We start from the raw sequence: 17608 nt of genomic DNA on the forward strand, positions 1-17608 counted from the left end.
TCAAAAGTAACGTTTCCTTAAAGGGACAGTTAACCCAAAAATGAAGATTGTGTCATCATTTACTTACTCACCCTCACGTTGTTCCAAACCTGCATGAGTTTTTTTTTTCTGTTGAACACAAAATAAGATATTTTGAAGAATGTTGGTAATCAGACAGTTGGTGTTGTTTTTTTTCTTCCTTTTTTTTCCTTGATTACCAACATTCTTCATGTTCAACAGAAGAAAGAAACTCATGCAGGTTTGGAACAACATGAGGGTGAGTAAATGATGACACAATCTTGAACTATCGCTATAATTTCTGATGAATGATAAAATGGAATGTTCCTTTAATGTTCAAATAACCAAGTAAAAAGCGTAAAACATTTAATAAACTGGACATTTTGAAAGTTCTTAGAACATGTTTTTGTTAGCAGTGTTGTTTGTTACCTGAGCGTACCAGATTTAAACACGGGAGATCGGGCTTGTTGTCACATGTTCTGAATCTCAGAAACTAGGTTTGAGACAAAAGTCCAATTACACAAATGCTTGATTTCTTTAGTTAGTTTGTTGGGTTTAACACAAATAAAACACACTGACACAATCAGACAGTCACTAATTAAGGTAGATTTGAACTGAAACAATACTTCATAAATCTCAGTTGTTAATTATATCATTCAATTCAATTCACATTTATTTGTGTAGCGCTTTTCACAACACACATCGTTTCAGAGCAGCTTTACAGAAAATACACGAGTCCACATTACAATTTACAGTGATCTGTTATCAGAGGAAACTGTCTAAGTTATGTATTTCAGAATATACAAAATCACAGTTCGCTAAAAATGTATTAATTTAAACAATGTAATAATTTAAGGCAGAAACAATGAGCTCACTGAAGTTGTGAATACTTGTTTTTTCAACAAATGATTATGACATTTAGAAAAATGTAGCATTGGTGTAAACCAAGGTAAACCAATGTTTTATATTTTTTATGTAACCTTTTTCCTTTTTTGATGTTTCATGAAATGATTTGTGCTTCATAGTCATTTTACTGTTGAGTTATTGTAGTTTGTGTGCAGTTTCCCATTGTAACAATTTCAATGTGTGTTTAATGAACCGTATATTATTTTCACTGTATATATTATTATTTTGGGGCCATTGCAGTTTGCTTAAACCTTACTCTGAGTTTATCGCACAACATTATCATCTTTAAGGGTCTAAAAGTGAGTTTTCACAGTGATGCCACAGAAGAACCTCAGAAAACCTTTCAGTGATCGGCTCTTAAAAGAATTGCCTTTTTTATTAGTGTGAAAAACATTTTAATAAGCTAAACCTTTTTTTCCCCCACATATAAAAAACATTGATGCCATGCCAGTACCTTTATTTTTGTGATATAATCTGATGTTTATATGCTCTTAAATTCGGAAGGTTCATAACAAAACCTGAACACAAGAGAATTTTGAAAAAGTGTTACTTTATCGGTGTATTCTGTATATACAGTATGGACTGAAGGTCGATGTCAAACAAGCTTTCATTCTGTCTCATACTGAACAGTTTTGTCTTCACGAATGGAAGCCTGTCACGTCACACATATGAAACGCTTATTTTATTAATTATTTTTTATTGTGTGACTTTGACTCCTCCTGTTTCCTCCAAGCGGAAAGAACTTCATCATCCTCCATTTCTTGGGCCAGCCTTGCTCTCGCCCTCTGCTTGATCTGAGCAATATAAGCCGACATCTCCTCGTCGTCCTCCTCTTCCCGTCCCGGTTTACCCGTCCTCACAGTCTCACTGTTCTCGTGTAACTTCTGCTTTGCTGAGTAGCTCTGATAACTGCCTCTCTCCTCGTCCTCGGATCCAGCATAAGATCTCCTGGGTCTGTAATTAGCAGCTTCACTCAAGCCGTTATACGAAGGTGGGGATCTCCGAGATCGATCGTTGAACTCCGGACTGGGATCTCGACTCAAGTCCATGTCAGCATCAGCCCGATGCCTGGATGCGAATCTTGAGGAAAAGCTATACTCCTCTTCTTCTGCTTCCACTGACACTGAGCTCCTTCGGCTCGGGAAGTCGAACTCCGAGGGTTCCTCGATCCCGTCGTACGACGGCCGAGACATTCGCAATGGCGCGGCGTCTCCATCATAAGGCTTCGGTTTGCTCGGAGGAGGTCTTACGTTTTTGAGCCACTCATCAATACTGCTGTTGCTGGTGGGGTTCCTGGCTGAAGCCGGGAGGTTCAGGATTCCTGAACGCCCATAATCTCTTTTAGGTTTGGGTTTCTGAGAGGAACGCGCTGCCAAATCCTCAAATCCATTGGATTTTCCAAGATCGGCTTCATCTTCATCGTCCTCCTTTGTTTTTTTCTTCTTGTATAATGTACTTCGCTTGTTGTCCTCTGCGATCTTCTTCACCTCATAGGACGCCATCTTGTCCCGCATATCAGACTTGAGTTCTTTCTCCATGGTGTCCAGTTTGTGAAGGTTCACCTGGTCTTGGAAGAGACTGTATAGTGGGACACTGGTCGTAGTAATCTTGCTCCTGCGTGATCCCAACCCGGACACCGAGGAGAGGTTCGATGAAAGCACGGATTCGGCTCTCCCGCCAGACCGCACGGATTCGGCTCGACTCCGGGAGAGAACGCTTGAAGACGTGGATCCGCTCAACACTGAGGCTTTCTCATCGTCTGCTCCTCGTGCCGAGACTCCCAGACTGAACACCGATCCCGCTCGGGAAGGGCCGAGACTTGCTCCCATCAGCATCTCTGTTTGCTTCTGCATGAGAGTCTCATTGACCACGTTGGCTATCCAGTTTTGGATGTTGGCAAGGTTCACCATGGGCTCTCCGTTCGGACCCATGACCGGAGCCGGAGTAGGAGGCTCTTGGGGAACTGGGATCTGGGATCGAGTGCTACGCCCTGACAGCACCGAGGATCTTTCGCTCAGCACTGACACGCTATCGTCTGCTATCGGAAAGGCTCCGGCACAGAAGGCGGACAGTGGGATTACGCTCCCGGTGCTCTCGGTTTCCCATCCGCACATCGACTGGCTCTCCTCCAGTGTTTTCCGTGTGCGCTCCAGAAGCTCCTCTCTGCGCTGACGTCTCTTAACCGTGGCCGTGTCCTCGCCGCGACTCATCTCCACAATTTCATCCTTGTTCTCTTCCCCGCCAAACTTCTTCTGCTGCTTGAGTTTCCAGTTCTGATATGCCGTTAAGTTGACGTCCTCCAATGAGGGAGCAGGCGCTTCTGTCTCAGGCTCCGTTTGCTCCCCGTTATCCGCGTCTTTTTTGTTCCATCCGAACTGAATTCTCTTAATCTTCCATCTTTCCAAAGGTGTCAGATTTTCTTTGTTCTTTTTGCAGAAGTTGTACATGGAGCTGCTGTCGGAGAGCATGCTCTCCACGTCGTCGTCGATCTTCTTCTGGCTGGCTTCGCTGTTGGTGTCCTCGTCGGCCTCTTTAAGCCGGTACCGAGCGGCGGCCTGCTCCTCGATCTCCTTCAGTCGCTGCTTCCAGAGATCCGCGTAACTGCTGGTTGTGGATCCTGAATCTGAAGCGGGTCGACGGGGACGGCGTCTGATGCGTTCCTTCAGCATTCGCACATCTTCGCTGGTCACACTCTCCAGGTCCTCTGGTTGCTTTCTCTCGGCCAGAGACTCGTTGTCCTCCCCGTCGCACAGAAGTTGGGCTTCCCACCAGTCCTCGTTTTGGTACTTCTCGTTTCGCTTCTGCCACTCCCTAATCATGCCATCAACATCCCCATCTTCATCATCACAGTCTTTCCCAGGGAGCAACAGGTCCTGTGTGGTTTCCTCCATCTCGGGTTTGTTCGGGTCGTTGAGAAGTTGTGCTCTTAGCGCAGCGGCTGAAGAAGCCACACTACTCATGACGCTCCCACCGTCCTCCTCTTCATCCATCATGATAGAGTCCGCTTTAACCCCGAACATGCTCTCCTCCTCGTCGAGACGAGCCCGCGTGTCAATCACTGAGCACTGGCTGAGGGTGTCGTCGTCTTCATCTCGCTCCTCCATTAGAGTCTCGTTGAGTTGCCGGAGTTGCTTTATGAAACCTTCGTTGGGGTTGATGGCCCGTTTCTTCCTGATCTCCAGCAGCGCCTCCATGATGCTCATGTTCTGGAAGATCATGAGATAAGCAGCGACAAGCACGGCTGACCGGCTCACGCCCATCATCGAGTCCACGAGCACCTTGCCTGAAGGGGAATAAAAGAAAATCATCATCATTATCATATTTGCGCAAAATCAGATTTGTCACACACAGTGAAAATGTAAATTGGCATGTTAAGCCTCCAACCCCAGCAAGCACTAGCCATCATTTCACCGTCCAGGTTAACTATAGACCCGATATAGTCGGCTGTGAGTAGGTTAACTATAGACCCGATATAGTCCGGCTGTGAGTAGGTTAACTATAGACCAGATATAGTCCAGCTATGAGTAGGTTAACCATAGACCCGATATAGTCCGACTATGAGTAGGTTAACTATAGACCCGATATAGTCCGGCTATGAGTAGGTTAACTGTAGATCCGATATAGTCCAGCTGTGAGTAGGTTAACTATAGACCAGATATAGTCCGGCTATGAGTAGGTTAACTATAGACCCGATATAGTCGGCTGTGAGTAGGTTAACTATAGACCCGATATAGTCCGGCTGTGAGTAGGTTAACTATAGACCAGATATAGTCCGGCTATGAGTAGGTTAACCATAGACCCGATATAGTCCGACTATGAGTAGGTTAACTGTAGATCCGATATAGTCCGGCTGTGAGTAGGTTAACTATAGACCCGATATAGTCCGGCTGTGAGTAGGTTAACTATAGACCCGATATAGTCCGGCTGTGAGTAGGTTAACTATAGACCCGATATAGTCCGGCTATGAGTAGGTTAACTATAGACCCGATATAGTCCGGCTCAAGTAGTTTTTTGGACAAGTACTTTTTACTCTACTATGTTTTTTCAGTACTCTTTCCACCACTTCATGTTGTTTTTGCCAAAATAACTTGCGAGATGTATGATATTCCATCATGTTAGCAAAGTCAACAGTGATTACAAGCTGTTTGGTTTCATTTCTTTGACATGTTCTATGCTATTTAGCCCACTTATATTCAAAACTGATTCATTGTAGTTTTTGGCCAGCGCATGAGATGGTTGATATCCCATCATGTTACAATTGTCAATAATATCTACAAGATGTTAGTGTAATTTCATGATATGGTCAATCTGTAGTCACAATTAAGCTATTAGACGGCTATTATACGTATTTTAAATGCAAACTTGCTTGCTGGGACAGGGCCTGCGGCCAACTGAATTTCTCTAGTCTTGGCTCATTAACATTGATGAAATCATGTGACTGGGTGCGCTTGATTATCAAGCTACATCATGACCTAGTTAATATACATGAGCCAAGCTTTCATAAATTCTCTCCCAGAGCCTGATGTCAGGAACAAAATGAGAAGACAGACTACTCATACAGAACAATCAATGGCAAAACAGCCTCTATTAACGGGGAGAGAAATTCTGAACCACATTCATATCTGATATGCAGTAAATAACACAAAAATTCTCAACTTTAAAATGCAAATCCATTACGTTATATTGATAGTTCACCCAAAAACGCAACTGTCTCATAATTTAATCACCCTCCAGTTGTGGAGCACTAGATGATGCACGACTACAGTCACTCACTGTCATTGCAGGGAAAAAGATGATTCAGGTCATCATTCTCTAGCATTCTGCTAAATACTGTCTTTTGTGTTCAGCAGAAGAAAGAAGGTCATGAGGGTCAGTAAATGATGACAGAAAGATCACCTCTAGTGGTTGACCTCTGAACTGCAGCACATGTTGCCCATGGGTTCACTGACCCTGATGCTTTTATCCAAAGCCACTAACAAATGAGGACTGATCAGGGTTGGATCTGAATCTACAGGAATAATTAGATGTATATAACGTCAAATCAGATCTATGCAACATTAAGTATTATGAGCTGATGAATGTTTTGGAAACTGGAAGTTTACATCCTAATAATTATTAAAAAACAACAATCAAACACCGTCATGATAGAGAAGACTAAATTAAAGAGAAGCAATCATTCTTACTGCTAACACTCTTAAAAAATATAGATCCAAAGGGTTTATTTCACAGTGATGCCAAGAACCATTTCTGGTTCCTCACAAACTTTTCAGTGATCAGATCTTAAAAGAACCATTTTTTCTTAGTTTGAACAACATTTTAATAATCTAAAGAGCCGAATGGAAAGATTCTGTGGATGTGAAAGGTTCTTCATGGAACCATCGATGCCGATACAGAACCGTTATAGAGTGTGATCTTAGTTTCTGGCGTGTTCTCCTGACTCGATTCAGATTCTGAAGAGGTTCCTGTATATCTGTGTCACTAACTCTAAAAATAAACAAGTGAGACATGACAGAGTCCAGGTCGGTGAGTTAATTTGGTATCTTCAGTTTGTTTATCTATGACAGGAACAGTGTGTGCCAAACATTTAAAGAACAAGTTGTAACACTTTACAATAAGGTTCATTAGTTAACATTAGTTAATGAATGGACTAACATGAACTAACAATGAGCAATACATTTCAATACAATACAATACATTTAGTTCACAGTGCATTAATTAATGTTAACAAATACAACCTTTCATTTTAATAATGTATTAGTAAATGTTGAAATTAGTATGAACTTAGATTAATAAATGCTGTAGAAGTGTTGTTCATTCTTAGTTCATGTTAACTAAGGTAGTTAACTAATGTACCTTATTGTAAAGTGTTACCGATTTTTTTTTTTTTGTTGAAAAACAAACAATATTAACCTCCGACATCATAATGACTAAAAGGAACGTTTTCTAAACTCACCCCTGTGTGTCAGCAAAGCATCATCCAGAAACTCGGCACACGAGCGGAAGTGAGGAGAGATGTCCGCGTCGGGGAAGTCGTCCACCTCGATGCCCATATAGGTGATGTCCATGCCCTGGTAGAAGAGCTCGCCGGTGTAGACGCCGGTGCCGTGACCCGCGTTCACCACGTGAGTGATGCCGAGGCGTTTGAGACGGGCTTTATTCACAGCCACCGACCTGAAGCAGAGAACAGGCAAACATATCAGCCTGTCATTTACTACAGTAAAGCAACAACACTAGACTGATAAACTGATGTTTCGCATGTTCCTGTAAAAACAAATTAAAAGAATGATGTGGGTTTAATGCAAATTGTGGCAGAATGTCGATATACTTGTACTTTAATTGTAAAGGTTTTATAAAGGATTTGGTTATACTTTATTTGAAGGTGTCATTGCTACAGTGTAATTATATATTTAAAGGGTTAGTTCACCCAAAAATGGAAATTACCCCATGATTTACTCGCCCTCAAGTCATCATTAGGTGTATATGACATTCTTCTTTCAGACGAATACAATCAGAGTTATATAAAAAAATGTCTTGGCTCTTCCAAGCTTTATAATGGCAGTGAATGTCTTTTTCTGTTTTGAAGTCCATAAAAGTTCATCTATCCATCATAAAAGTGCATCTATCCATGATAAAAGTGCATCTATCCATCATAAAAGTGCATCTATCCATCATAAAAGTGCATCTGTCCATCATAAAAGTGCCTATCCATCATAAAAGTGCATCTATCCATGATAAAAGTGCATCTATCCATGATAAAAGTGCATCTATCCATGATAAAAGTGCATCTATCCATCATAAAAGTGCATCTTTCCATGATAAAAGTGCATCTGTCCATCATAAAAGTGCATCTATCCATCATAAAAGTGCATCTATCCATCATAAAAGTGCATCTATCTATCATAAAAGAAGTGCATCCCATCCATCATAAAAGTGCCTATCCATCATAAAAGTGCATCTGTCCATGATAAAAGTGCATCTATCCATCATAAAAGTGCATCTTTCCATGATAAAAGTGCATCTGTCCATCATAAAAGTGCATCTATCCATCATAAAAGTGCATCTATCCATGATAAAAGTGCATCTGTCCATCATAAAAGTGCATCTATCCATCATAAAAGTGCATCTGTCCATGATAAAAGTGCATCTATCCATCATAAAAGTGCATCTGTCCATCATAAAAGTGCCTATCCATCATAAAAGTGCATCTATCCATGATAAAAGTGCATCTATCCATCATAAAAGTGCATCTTTCCATGATAAAAGTGCATCTGTCCATCATAAAAGTGCATCTATCCATCATAAAAGTGCATCTGTCCATGATAAAAGTGCATCTATCCATCATAAAAGTGCATCTGTCCATCATAAAAGTGCATCTATACATGATAAAAGTGCATCTATCCATCATAAAAGTGCATCTGTCCATCATAAAAGTGCATCTATCCATGATAAAAGTGCATCTATCCATCATAAAAGTGCATCTGTCCATCATAAAAGTGCATCTATCCATCATAAAAGTGCATCTATCCATCATAAAAGTGCATCTATCCATCATAAAAGTGCATCTATCCATCATAAAAGTGCATCTGTCCATCATAAAAGTGCATCTGTCCACCATAAAAGTGCATCTATACATGATAAAAGTGCATCTGTCCATCATAAAAGTGCATCTGTCCATCATAAAAGTGCATCTATCCATCATAAAAGTGCATCTATCCATCATAAAAGTGCATCTGTCCACCATAAAAGTGCATCTATCCATCATAAAAGTGCATCTGTCCATCATAAAAGTGCATCTATCCATCATAAAAGTGCATCTGTCCATCATAAAAGTGCATCTATCCATCATAAAAGTGCATCTGTCCATCATAAAAGTGCATCTATCCATCATAAAAGAAGTGCATCCCATCCATCATAAAAGTGCATCTGTCCATCATAAAAGTGCATCTGTCCATCATAAAAGTGCCTATCCATCATAAAAGTGCATCTGTCCATCATAAAAGTGCCTATCCATCATAAAAGTGCATCTGTCCATCATAAAAGTGCATCTGCCCATCATAAAAGTGCATCTATCCATCATAAAAGTGCATCTGTCCATCATAAAAGTGCATCTATCGATCATAAAAGAAGTGCATCCCATCCATCATAAAAGTGCCTATCCATCATAAAAGTGCATCTGTCCATCATAAAAGTGCATCTGTCCATCATAAAAGTGCATCTTTACATGATAAAAGTGCATCTATCCATCATAAAAGTGCATCTGTTCATCATAAAAGTGCATCTATCTATCATAAAAGAAGTGCATCTATCCATCATAAAAGTGCATCTGTTCATCATAAAAGTGCATCTATCTATCATAAAAGAAGTGCATCTGTCCATCATAAAAGTGCCTATCCATCATAAAAGTGCATCTGTCCATCATAAAAGTGCATCTATCCATCATAAAAGTGCATCTGTCCATCATAAAAGTGCATCTTTACATGATAAAAGTGCATCTATCCATCATAAAAGTGCATCTGTTCATCATAAAAGTGCATCTATCTATCATAAAAGAAGTGCATCTGTCCATCATAAAAGTGCCTATCCATCATAAAAGTGCATCTGTCCATCATAAAAGTGCATCTATCCATCATAAAAGTGCATCTATCCATCATAAAAGAAGTGCATCCCATCCATCATAAAAGTGCCTATCCATCATAAAAGTGCATCTGTCCATCATAAAAGTGCATCTTTACATGATAAAAGTGCATCTATCCATCATAAAAGTGCATCTATCCATCATAAAAGTGCATCTATCTATCATAAAAGAAGTGCATCTATCCATCATAAAAGTGCCTATCCATCATAAAAGTGCATCTGTCCATCATAAAAGTGCATCTGTCCATCATAAAAGTGCATCTGTCCATCATAAAAGTGCATCTGTCCATCATAAAAGTGCATCTGTCCATCATAAAAGTCCATCTGTCCATCATAAAAGTGCATCTGTCCATCATAAAAGTGCATCTATACATGATAAAAGTGCATCTATCCATCATAAAAGTGCATCTGTCCATCATAAAAGTGCATCTGTCCATCATAAAAGTGCATCTGTCCATCATAAAAGTGCATCTATACATGATAAAAGTGCATCTATCCATCATAAAAGTGCATCTATCCATCATAAAAGTGCATCTGTCCATCATAAAAGTGCATCTATCTATCATAATTTACATCATATCAATTCCATCATAAACATTTACTGTTATTATTATGTAAGTACATGTAACATATGTATCAAGGACACAGTAAAATAAAGTGTTATCAAGGATTTTCTGTGGTAACTGGCATTGTGAGAACCTGTCAGTAAAGTTTTGAACCCGTAATATGAGTGTGTGAACCCATGAATCAGCCGGATCTGGGCCGGATCTGAGCTGGGTCTGGGCTGTCTGGGTTCACACACTCATATTACTTTACTAACTTTACTGAGCCGGATCTGGGCCGACACTCTGCTGCTGTCTGTGAGGGAAAGTAACCGTGTTTCTCCTGTCGTCACACAGATGCGTGTTCCTGAGACTCACTTCTCTGCGATGTAGACGTTGGGCCAGACTTCATCCACGGGGTTGAAAGGAGCCTCGAGCCGGTCCTGGATCAGCGCTCTCTGGATGTCCAGCACACACGGCGTGTTGTAGGGGCTGCGGTCGTCCATCATGTCCTTCACACGGTTGTACAGGTCCTCCACCATCAGATGCTCTGCAGACTCCAGCATGAGGTCAGAGGTCACCGGCGTCCTCACGACTCTCGACTCCAGCTCTGAGGACCGACAGAGACAACTCAGAACTAGTTATTTATACAGCACTTTTTACAGTACAGAGTGTTTCAAAGCAGCTTTACAGAGATAACAGGAGAATAATGCAACAAAGTTTGTTTCCAGAAGAAAAAAGAGTCACAGTCCAGCTTAAGAAAGTTCAGTGATGGTTCATTTTTGTTGTAAAAAGTTATTAATTTAGTTCATATATGTATAGCCGCTCTGGAGAAAACCGTGATGTCATCGTCCAGCTCAGTTCAGTTCTCATGGTGTCAATGCAGGAGATCAATAATATTGTTGAATATACAAAACCCAGTGGTGACAGTGAATGAACCAAAACTCGTCAGTGACAGAATGGAGAAAAAAAAACATTTTCTCCAACGGTTCTCCAAAACATGAACAAATGATCTTCCAGGAACATTAATAGAACGTTCATTCAAAGTTATCTGGTCTTTAATGATGTTCTCAAAACATTTGCACAAAAACTTTATTTATACATCATTCATGGAACGTTTTCTGAAACATTTTAGTTGGATGTTCGTCTAACGGTTTTTAAATGTTGCTACTTGTTTCAGAACATTCAAAAGAACATTCCCATAGTGTTTGTAGAATGATACACTGCAAAAAATGCTTTTCTTAAGTAATATTTTTGTCTTGTATCCAGTCCAAATTTCTAAAAATTCGTATACAAGAAAAATTATCTTGTTATCCATTTGAATTAAGATTAAGCAAAAACTCACTTAATTTTTATATATATAATTTTTTTCAGAAAACAAGATATAATTTCTTATGTCATTTAATTTAATTTAATAAATGGTTCTCGATGTAAGAATTTTTAGATATTTGGACTGTAAACAAGACAAACATACTAAGTATGAAAAGCATTTTTTGCAGTGTACAATGTAATGTTCACTTAACCAAGAAAACATGTTTTTAAAACATTTACAAACATTTACATTTTCGTAACTTAATGCGGAATGTTAGCAAAACGTTCCAGGAACCTTTTTTTTTTTTTTTGCCAGAGACGCAGCTGTAGACTAGAGGTTTGACCAGTATAAGTACTAGTACTGAACCGACACCAGTAATGTTGAGAACAAAACCTGAACTGATCTGAATAATGACTATCATCTTCTGTAGAGCTGCTTTACAGCTGAATCTGAATTATGCTCATATTTGATGAAGTTTGCATCATTGATTCTGTTATTCTCCTCTTTATTACTGTGAAGCTGCTCTGAATCAATCTCTACTGTAAAGAGCTGTAGAAATAAAGCTGACTCTTGAGAACTGAGCTGATGTCAATGAACCAGGGTTATTTTCTGGGTGAGAATGTAAGTTTTCTGGGTGATAATGTAAGTTTTCTGGGTGAGAATGTAAGTTTACTGGGTGATAATGTAAGTTTACTGGGTGAGAATGTAAGTTTACTGGGTGAGAATGTAAGTTTTCTGGGTGAGAATGTAAGTTGGGTGAGAATGTAAGTTTTCTGGGTGAGAATGTAAGTTTACTGGGTGATAATGTAAGTTTACTGGGTGAGAATGTAAGTTTTCTGGGTGATAATGTAAGTTTTCTGGGTGAGAATGTAAGTTTTCTGGGTGAGAATGTAAGTTTACTGGGTGAGAATGTAAGTTTACTGGGTGATAATGTAAGTTTTCTGGGTGAGAATGTAAGTTTACTGGGTGATAATGTAAGTTTTCTGGGTGAGAATGTAAGTTTACTGGGTGAGAATGTAAGTTTTCTGGGTGAGAATGTAAGTTTACTGGGTGAGAATGTAAGTTTTCTAGGTGAGAATGTAAGTTTACTGGGTGAGAATGTAAGTTTACTGGGTGATAATGTAAGTTTTCTGGGTCAGAATGTAAGTTTACTGGGTGATAATGTAAGTTTACTGGGTGATAATGTAAGTTTTCTGGGTGAGAATGTAAGTTTACTGGGTGAGAATGTAAGTTTACTGGGTGATAATGTAAGTTTTCTGGGTGAGAATGTAAGTTTACTGGGTGAGAATGTAAGTTTACTGGGTGATAATGTAAGTTTTCTGGGTGAGAATGTAAGTTTACTGGGTGAGAATGTAAGTTTACTGGGTGATAATGTAAGTTTTCTGGGTGAGAATGTAAGTTTTCTGGGTGATAATGTAAGTTTACTGGGTGATAATGTAAGTTTTCTGGGTGAGAATGTAAGTTTACTGGGTCAGAATGTAAGTTTACTGGGTCAGAATGTAAGTTTACTGGGTCAGAATGTAAGTTTTCTGGGTGAGAATGTAAGTTTTCTGGGTGAGAATGTAAGTTTTCTGGGTGAGAATGTAAGTTTTCTGGGTGAGAATATAAGTTTACTGGGTGAGAATGTAAGTTTTCTGAGTGATAATGTAAGTTTTCTGGGTGATAATGTAAGTTTACTGGGTGATAATGTAAGTTTTCTGGGTGAGAATGTAAGTTTTCTGGGTGAGAATGTAAGTTTACTGGGTGAGAATGTAAGTTTTCTGGGTGAGAATGTAAGTTTTCTGGGTGAGAATGTAAGTTTTCTGGGTGAGAATGTAAATTTACTGGGTGAGAAAGTAAGTTTTCTAGGTGAGAATGTAAGTTTTCTGGGTGAGAATGTAAGTTTTCTGGGTGAGAATGTAAGTTTACTGGGTGATAATGTAAGTTTTCTGGGTGAGAATGTAAGTTTTCTGGGTGAGAACGTAAGTTAACTGGGTGATAATGTAAGTTTACTGGGTGATAATGTAAGTTTACTGGGTGATAATGTAAGTTTTCTGGGTGAGAATGTAAGTTTACTGGGTGATAATATAAGTTTTCTGGGTCAGAATGTAAGTTTACTGGGTGATAATGTAAGTTTTCTGAGTGATAATGTAAGTTTTCTGGGTGAGAATGTAAGTTTTCTGGGTGAGAATGTAAGTTTTCTGGGTGAGAACGTAAGTTAACTGGGTGATAATGTAAGTTTACTGGGTGATAATGTAAGTTTACTGGGTGATAATGTAAGTTTTCTGGGTGAGAATGTAAGTTTACTGGGTGATAATATAAGTTTTCTGGGTCAGAATGTAAGTTTACTGGGTGATAATGTAAGTTTTCTGAGTGATAATGTAAGTTTTCTGGGTGAGAATGTAAGTTTTCTGGGTGAGAATGTAAGTTTTCTGCTAAACCAGCTCTTCTGCGCAGACCTTCGCTGATGATCTTCTTGGCAGCGATGGCTGATGACAGATGAATGGGTTCCATGAAGATGCTTTCTGCTTCTGAGCCTGAAATCATGGAGAACCGGTCCGAAACCGTGGAGAAGCGATCGGACATCATGGAGAAACTGCAGGAGATCAAACACACACATGACGTCAGGCTGCATAAAGTGTGTGTAGCTGATATTTAACAGTGTCTCGGGGTATATTCAGTGTTGGTGTGTGAGTGAACCTGGGAGAAGGACAGCGCAAGTAATGCGACTGAACGAGTTTAACACTCTCGGCTCCATCCTGATCCTCCACAGCACTGATGCTCTCAGCCGACGACGCCATCACACTACACACAGACACACACCGCAGAGAGAGAGAGAGAGAGAGAGAGAGAGAGAGAGAGAGAGAGAGCACCAGAACATTGTGATACACAGTCATGATAATAAAGCTCATTAGAAATTGAAATTGAATTGAGACAGACAGACATCATTTGAACGTGAAGTCCAATAGATACAGATAAATATTATATTATACCTAAGCACAAATATAACAAAAACAATAAGGTATTATAGTTAACATTAGTTAATGTATTAACATTATACCTTTGTTAATGTTAATAAAAATACAATTATTCAGTGTTTGTTCTTGTTAGTTCACAGTGCACTGACTACTGTTAACAACTGAAACCTCACTGTAAAGTGTTACCGCATTAAGTTCAGGTTTATTCACATCAATCTAACGGGATGTAGAACTCAAACTATATATACAGTAAACGCTTTAGTTCTGAAAATCCAGAAGAGCAGAAACTCGAGCTGAATGTGTTTGAGGATCTGAAGACTTTACCAGTTACGACTACAGTCAAACACACAACATGACACATAAACATCTGACAACAACAGACTGATCGGGCCTGTGTGTGTGTGTGTGTGTGTGTGTGTGTGTGTGTGTGTCTGTGTGAGAATGAGTGTCTATATATAGGGTGTGACAGCTGCAGAGATTCTTCTGGAACAGGGAGGTCTCTCTCACACACACACACACACACACACACACACACACACACACACACACACACACACACACTCACACACACACACACACACACACACACACACACACACACACACACACACACACATACACACACACGACAGTGTAAGCGTGTAGAAGGAGCTACAGAACAATATCTAATACTTGAATGTCACTATGATGTAAAGCAACTGTGAAAGTTGATGAAGTTCTGCTGACCTGAGAGTCTGAGGCTCCGTCTCCAGCGCTGAGGTCTACGAGTGTGTGTGAGTGTGTGCGAGTGTGTGTGTGACTCTAAACTTAGAGGTTCCTCACACTCCCACCGGCCCTGTGTGACATCATCAGGGGTCTGAGGCCCCGGGGCCCTTAAAGGGCCGGAGCGTTTATCATGACGAACTCCAGCTTGATAGTTCACTGGGCATCACAGACTTTGTTCTGATTTGTGCTGATGACTTTAACTTTATTCAAACTAATTCAGTTTTATACATAAGTGCAACTATTTTTTTTAATCTCAACCTCATAATTCCTCTTTTTTTTATTTAAAAAGCCTTCTGTTAGCTACAAATACATAATTCATCCAGCTGTCAAAAGAGAAAGAGAAACATCTATCTATCTATCTATCTATCTATCTATCTATCTATCTATCTATCTATCTATCTATCTATCTATCTATCTATCTATCTATCTATCTATCTATCTATCTATCTATCTATCTATCTATCGTGTTCATGCAGTTCTTATCACTGTGAGACACAAGATGGCGCCAGTTACCAGTTCTAACTCGGAGCTTCTCGTTTCTGTGTTAATAATTCACCTTCATTTATTTGTGTTTGTGTAAATAGAGAGAGCGCGGATATATATAGACATCAAACAGCATCGGTATGTATAAATAAACTATTGTAACATATAACCCTCACACTATAAATAACCCTAACCCTTGCCTTACACTATAAAAAAGTTGTAAACGCTTAACTGGGCTTGACGCATGCGCAAACAAACAAATATAAAACTGACTGTTAAATCTCTTAGTGCGGGCCAGTACACACACACACACACACACACAGTCTTGCCAGACATCTTTCATTTCCAATATACTGCAGAAATCATCCATCTACACGTCTGTATTATTTTTTTGGCCAAATGTTTTTATATTTCTATTCGTTTATTTAACGGTTTGTTTAGCTACTACTGTCTATATTTGATGTTTTTTGACTCGTCTTTATGTTACATTAATCACGCATAAGTGTATCTTATGGGCTGAAATATGTGCCACCAGAAACTGAATTTGAATCAATTATATTTGAATTTGAATTGCTAAACTTGAATAATTGCATTGAAAAACTGAATTTGAATCACATAATTTGAAATTGTATTGTTTAATTTGAATAATTGCATTGAAAAACTGAATTTGAATTGTATAATTTGAAATTGAATTTATTTGTTTGGAACTGAAGTCCAATACAATTTGATCCTCACTGAAAATTCAACTCTCTATATATCCTCACATTCAGTTCCCACAATTCAGATTCAGATCACCAAATTCAATTTCAAGTTACTGTGACAGACATCCGGGGAGGATGAAGGAAGAGCAATCGAGCGCAGATCGATAGATAGAGTTATCCCTTATATATATATATATATATATATATATATATATGCCTGAATCAGCCTGAAGCCTATAACTATATATATATATATATATATATATATATATATATATATATATATATATATATATAAGGGATAATGTATATAGCGAGGCGGTTGTTATAGCGAATAACAGGGGTTGTTATTCGCTATAACAAACGCCTCGCTATACATTATCCCGCTTATTACATGGCTACCTACAAAATAAATAAATAATTTGACACAAATTATTGATTTAAAAAGGAGTTTATTGATTTAAAAACGATTGTATTGCTTCCGCTAAAGAAAATAGTCCGTTCCACGTCCATAGCAACGCTCTGTTGTTCATGGCAATGGTGTGATATACTTCGCAGCGTCTGTTATCAAGAAATAACAGACCGCATTCTACATTGGAATTCAACCAAGCCATGTAAGTATATCACACCGTTGCCATGAAAACAGAGCGTTGCTATGGACGCGGAATGGATATTTTCTTCAGCAAAAGAAAACTCAACTATTTCCTCCAGCAGCGTTGTGTCGGTTTTGGCTCCCAGGAAGTCTCCAGATCCTGCAGCCGCAGACGAACTCTGCTGCCCCGCTGTAGTTTCTCTCCGTCCGCCGGCCACCGGCAAAGGCAGTGGAACTTCCCGCCGAAATATACGTAGCCTACTCCCGATCACCACTATGTCTTTGGCCGGACGCTGCCGCAGGCCACGGAGAGAGAGAGGCCACAGGTTTCATTCTCACCTGTGAAATGTTATCCCTTGCTGTTATTTTTATTTATTTATTTATTTTTTCATTTCTTTCGTTCTAACATCCATAAGCAGCACAACAGTCTGGCATATTTAGTGCTGAGTGCTGATCCTGCGACACTGAACTCTATCTATCGATATCGATCTGCGCTCGATTGCTCTTCCTTCATCCTCCAACTACCCGGATGTCTGTCACAGTAACTTGAAATTGAATTTGGTGATCTGAATCTGAATTGTGAGAACTGAATGTGAGGATATATAGAGAGTTGAATTTTCAGTGAGGATCAAATTGTATTGGACTTCAGTTCCAAACAAATAAATTCAATTTCAAATTATACAATTCAGATTCAGTTTTCCAATGCAGTTATTCAAGTT

General features: G+C 39.3%; 1 protein-coding gene across 1 annotated transcript; it reads right to left on the bottom strand.

Moving 5' to 3' along the window:
- Window positions 1-583: 583 nt before the first annotated feature.
- dusp27 (dual specificity phosphatase 27) lies at window positions 584-15164 on the bottom strand. Its single transcript, XM_084106892.1, has 6 exons — window positions 15075-15164; window positions 14071-14175; window positions 13830-13966; window positions 10458-10689; window positions 6857-7074; window positions 584-4186 (listed from the first exon to the last, which is right to left on the bottom strand). The coding sequence occupies exons 2-6, from the start codon at window positions 14169-14171 to the stop codon at window positions 1593-1595; spliced, it is 3282 nt and encodes a 1093-aa protein (XP_083963018.1). The 5' UTR covers window positions 14172-14175; window positions 15075-15164; the 3' UTR covers window positions 584-1592.
- Window positions 15165-17608: the final 2444 nt, after the last annotated feature.

Source organism: Abramis brama (genome assembly GCF_963993115.1).
Source record: "Abramis brama genome assembly, chromosome: 2".
NCBI lineage: Eukaryota > Metazoa > Chordata > Actinopteri > Cypriniformes > Leuciscidae > Abramis > Abramis brama.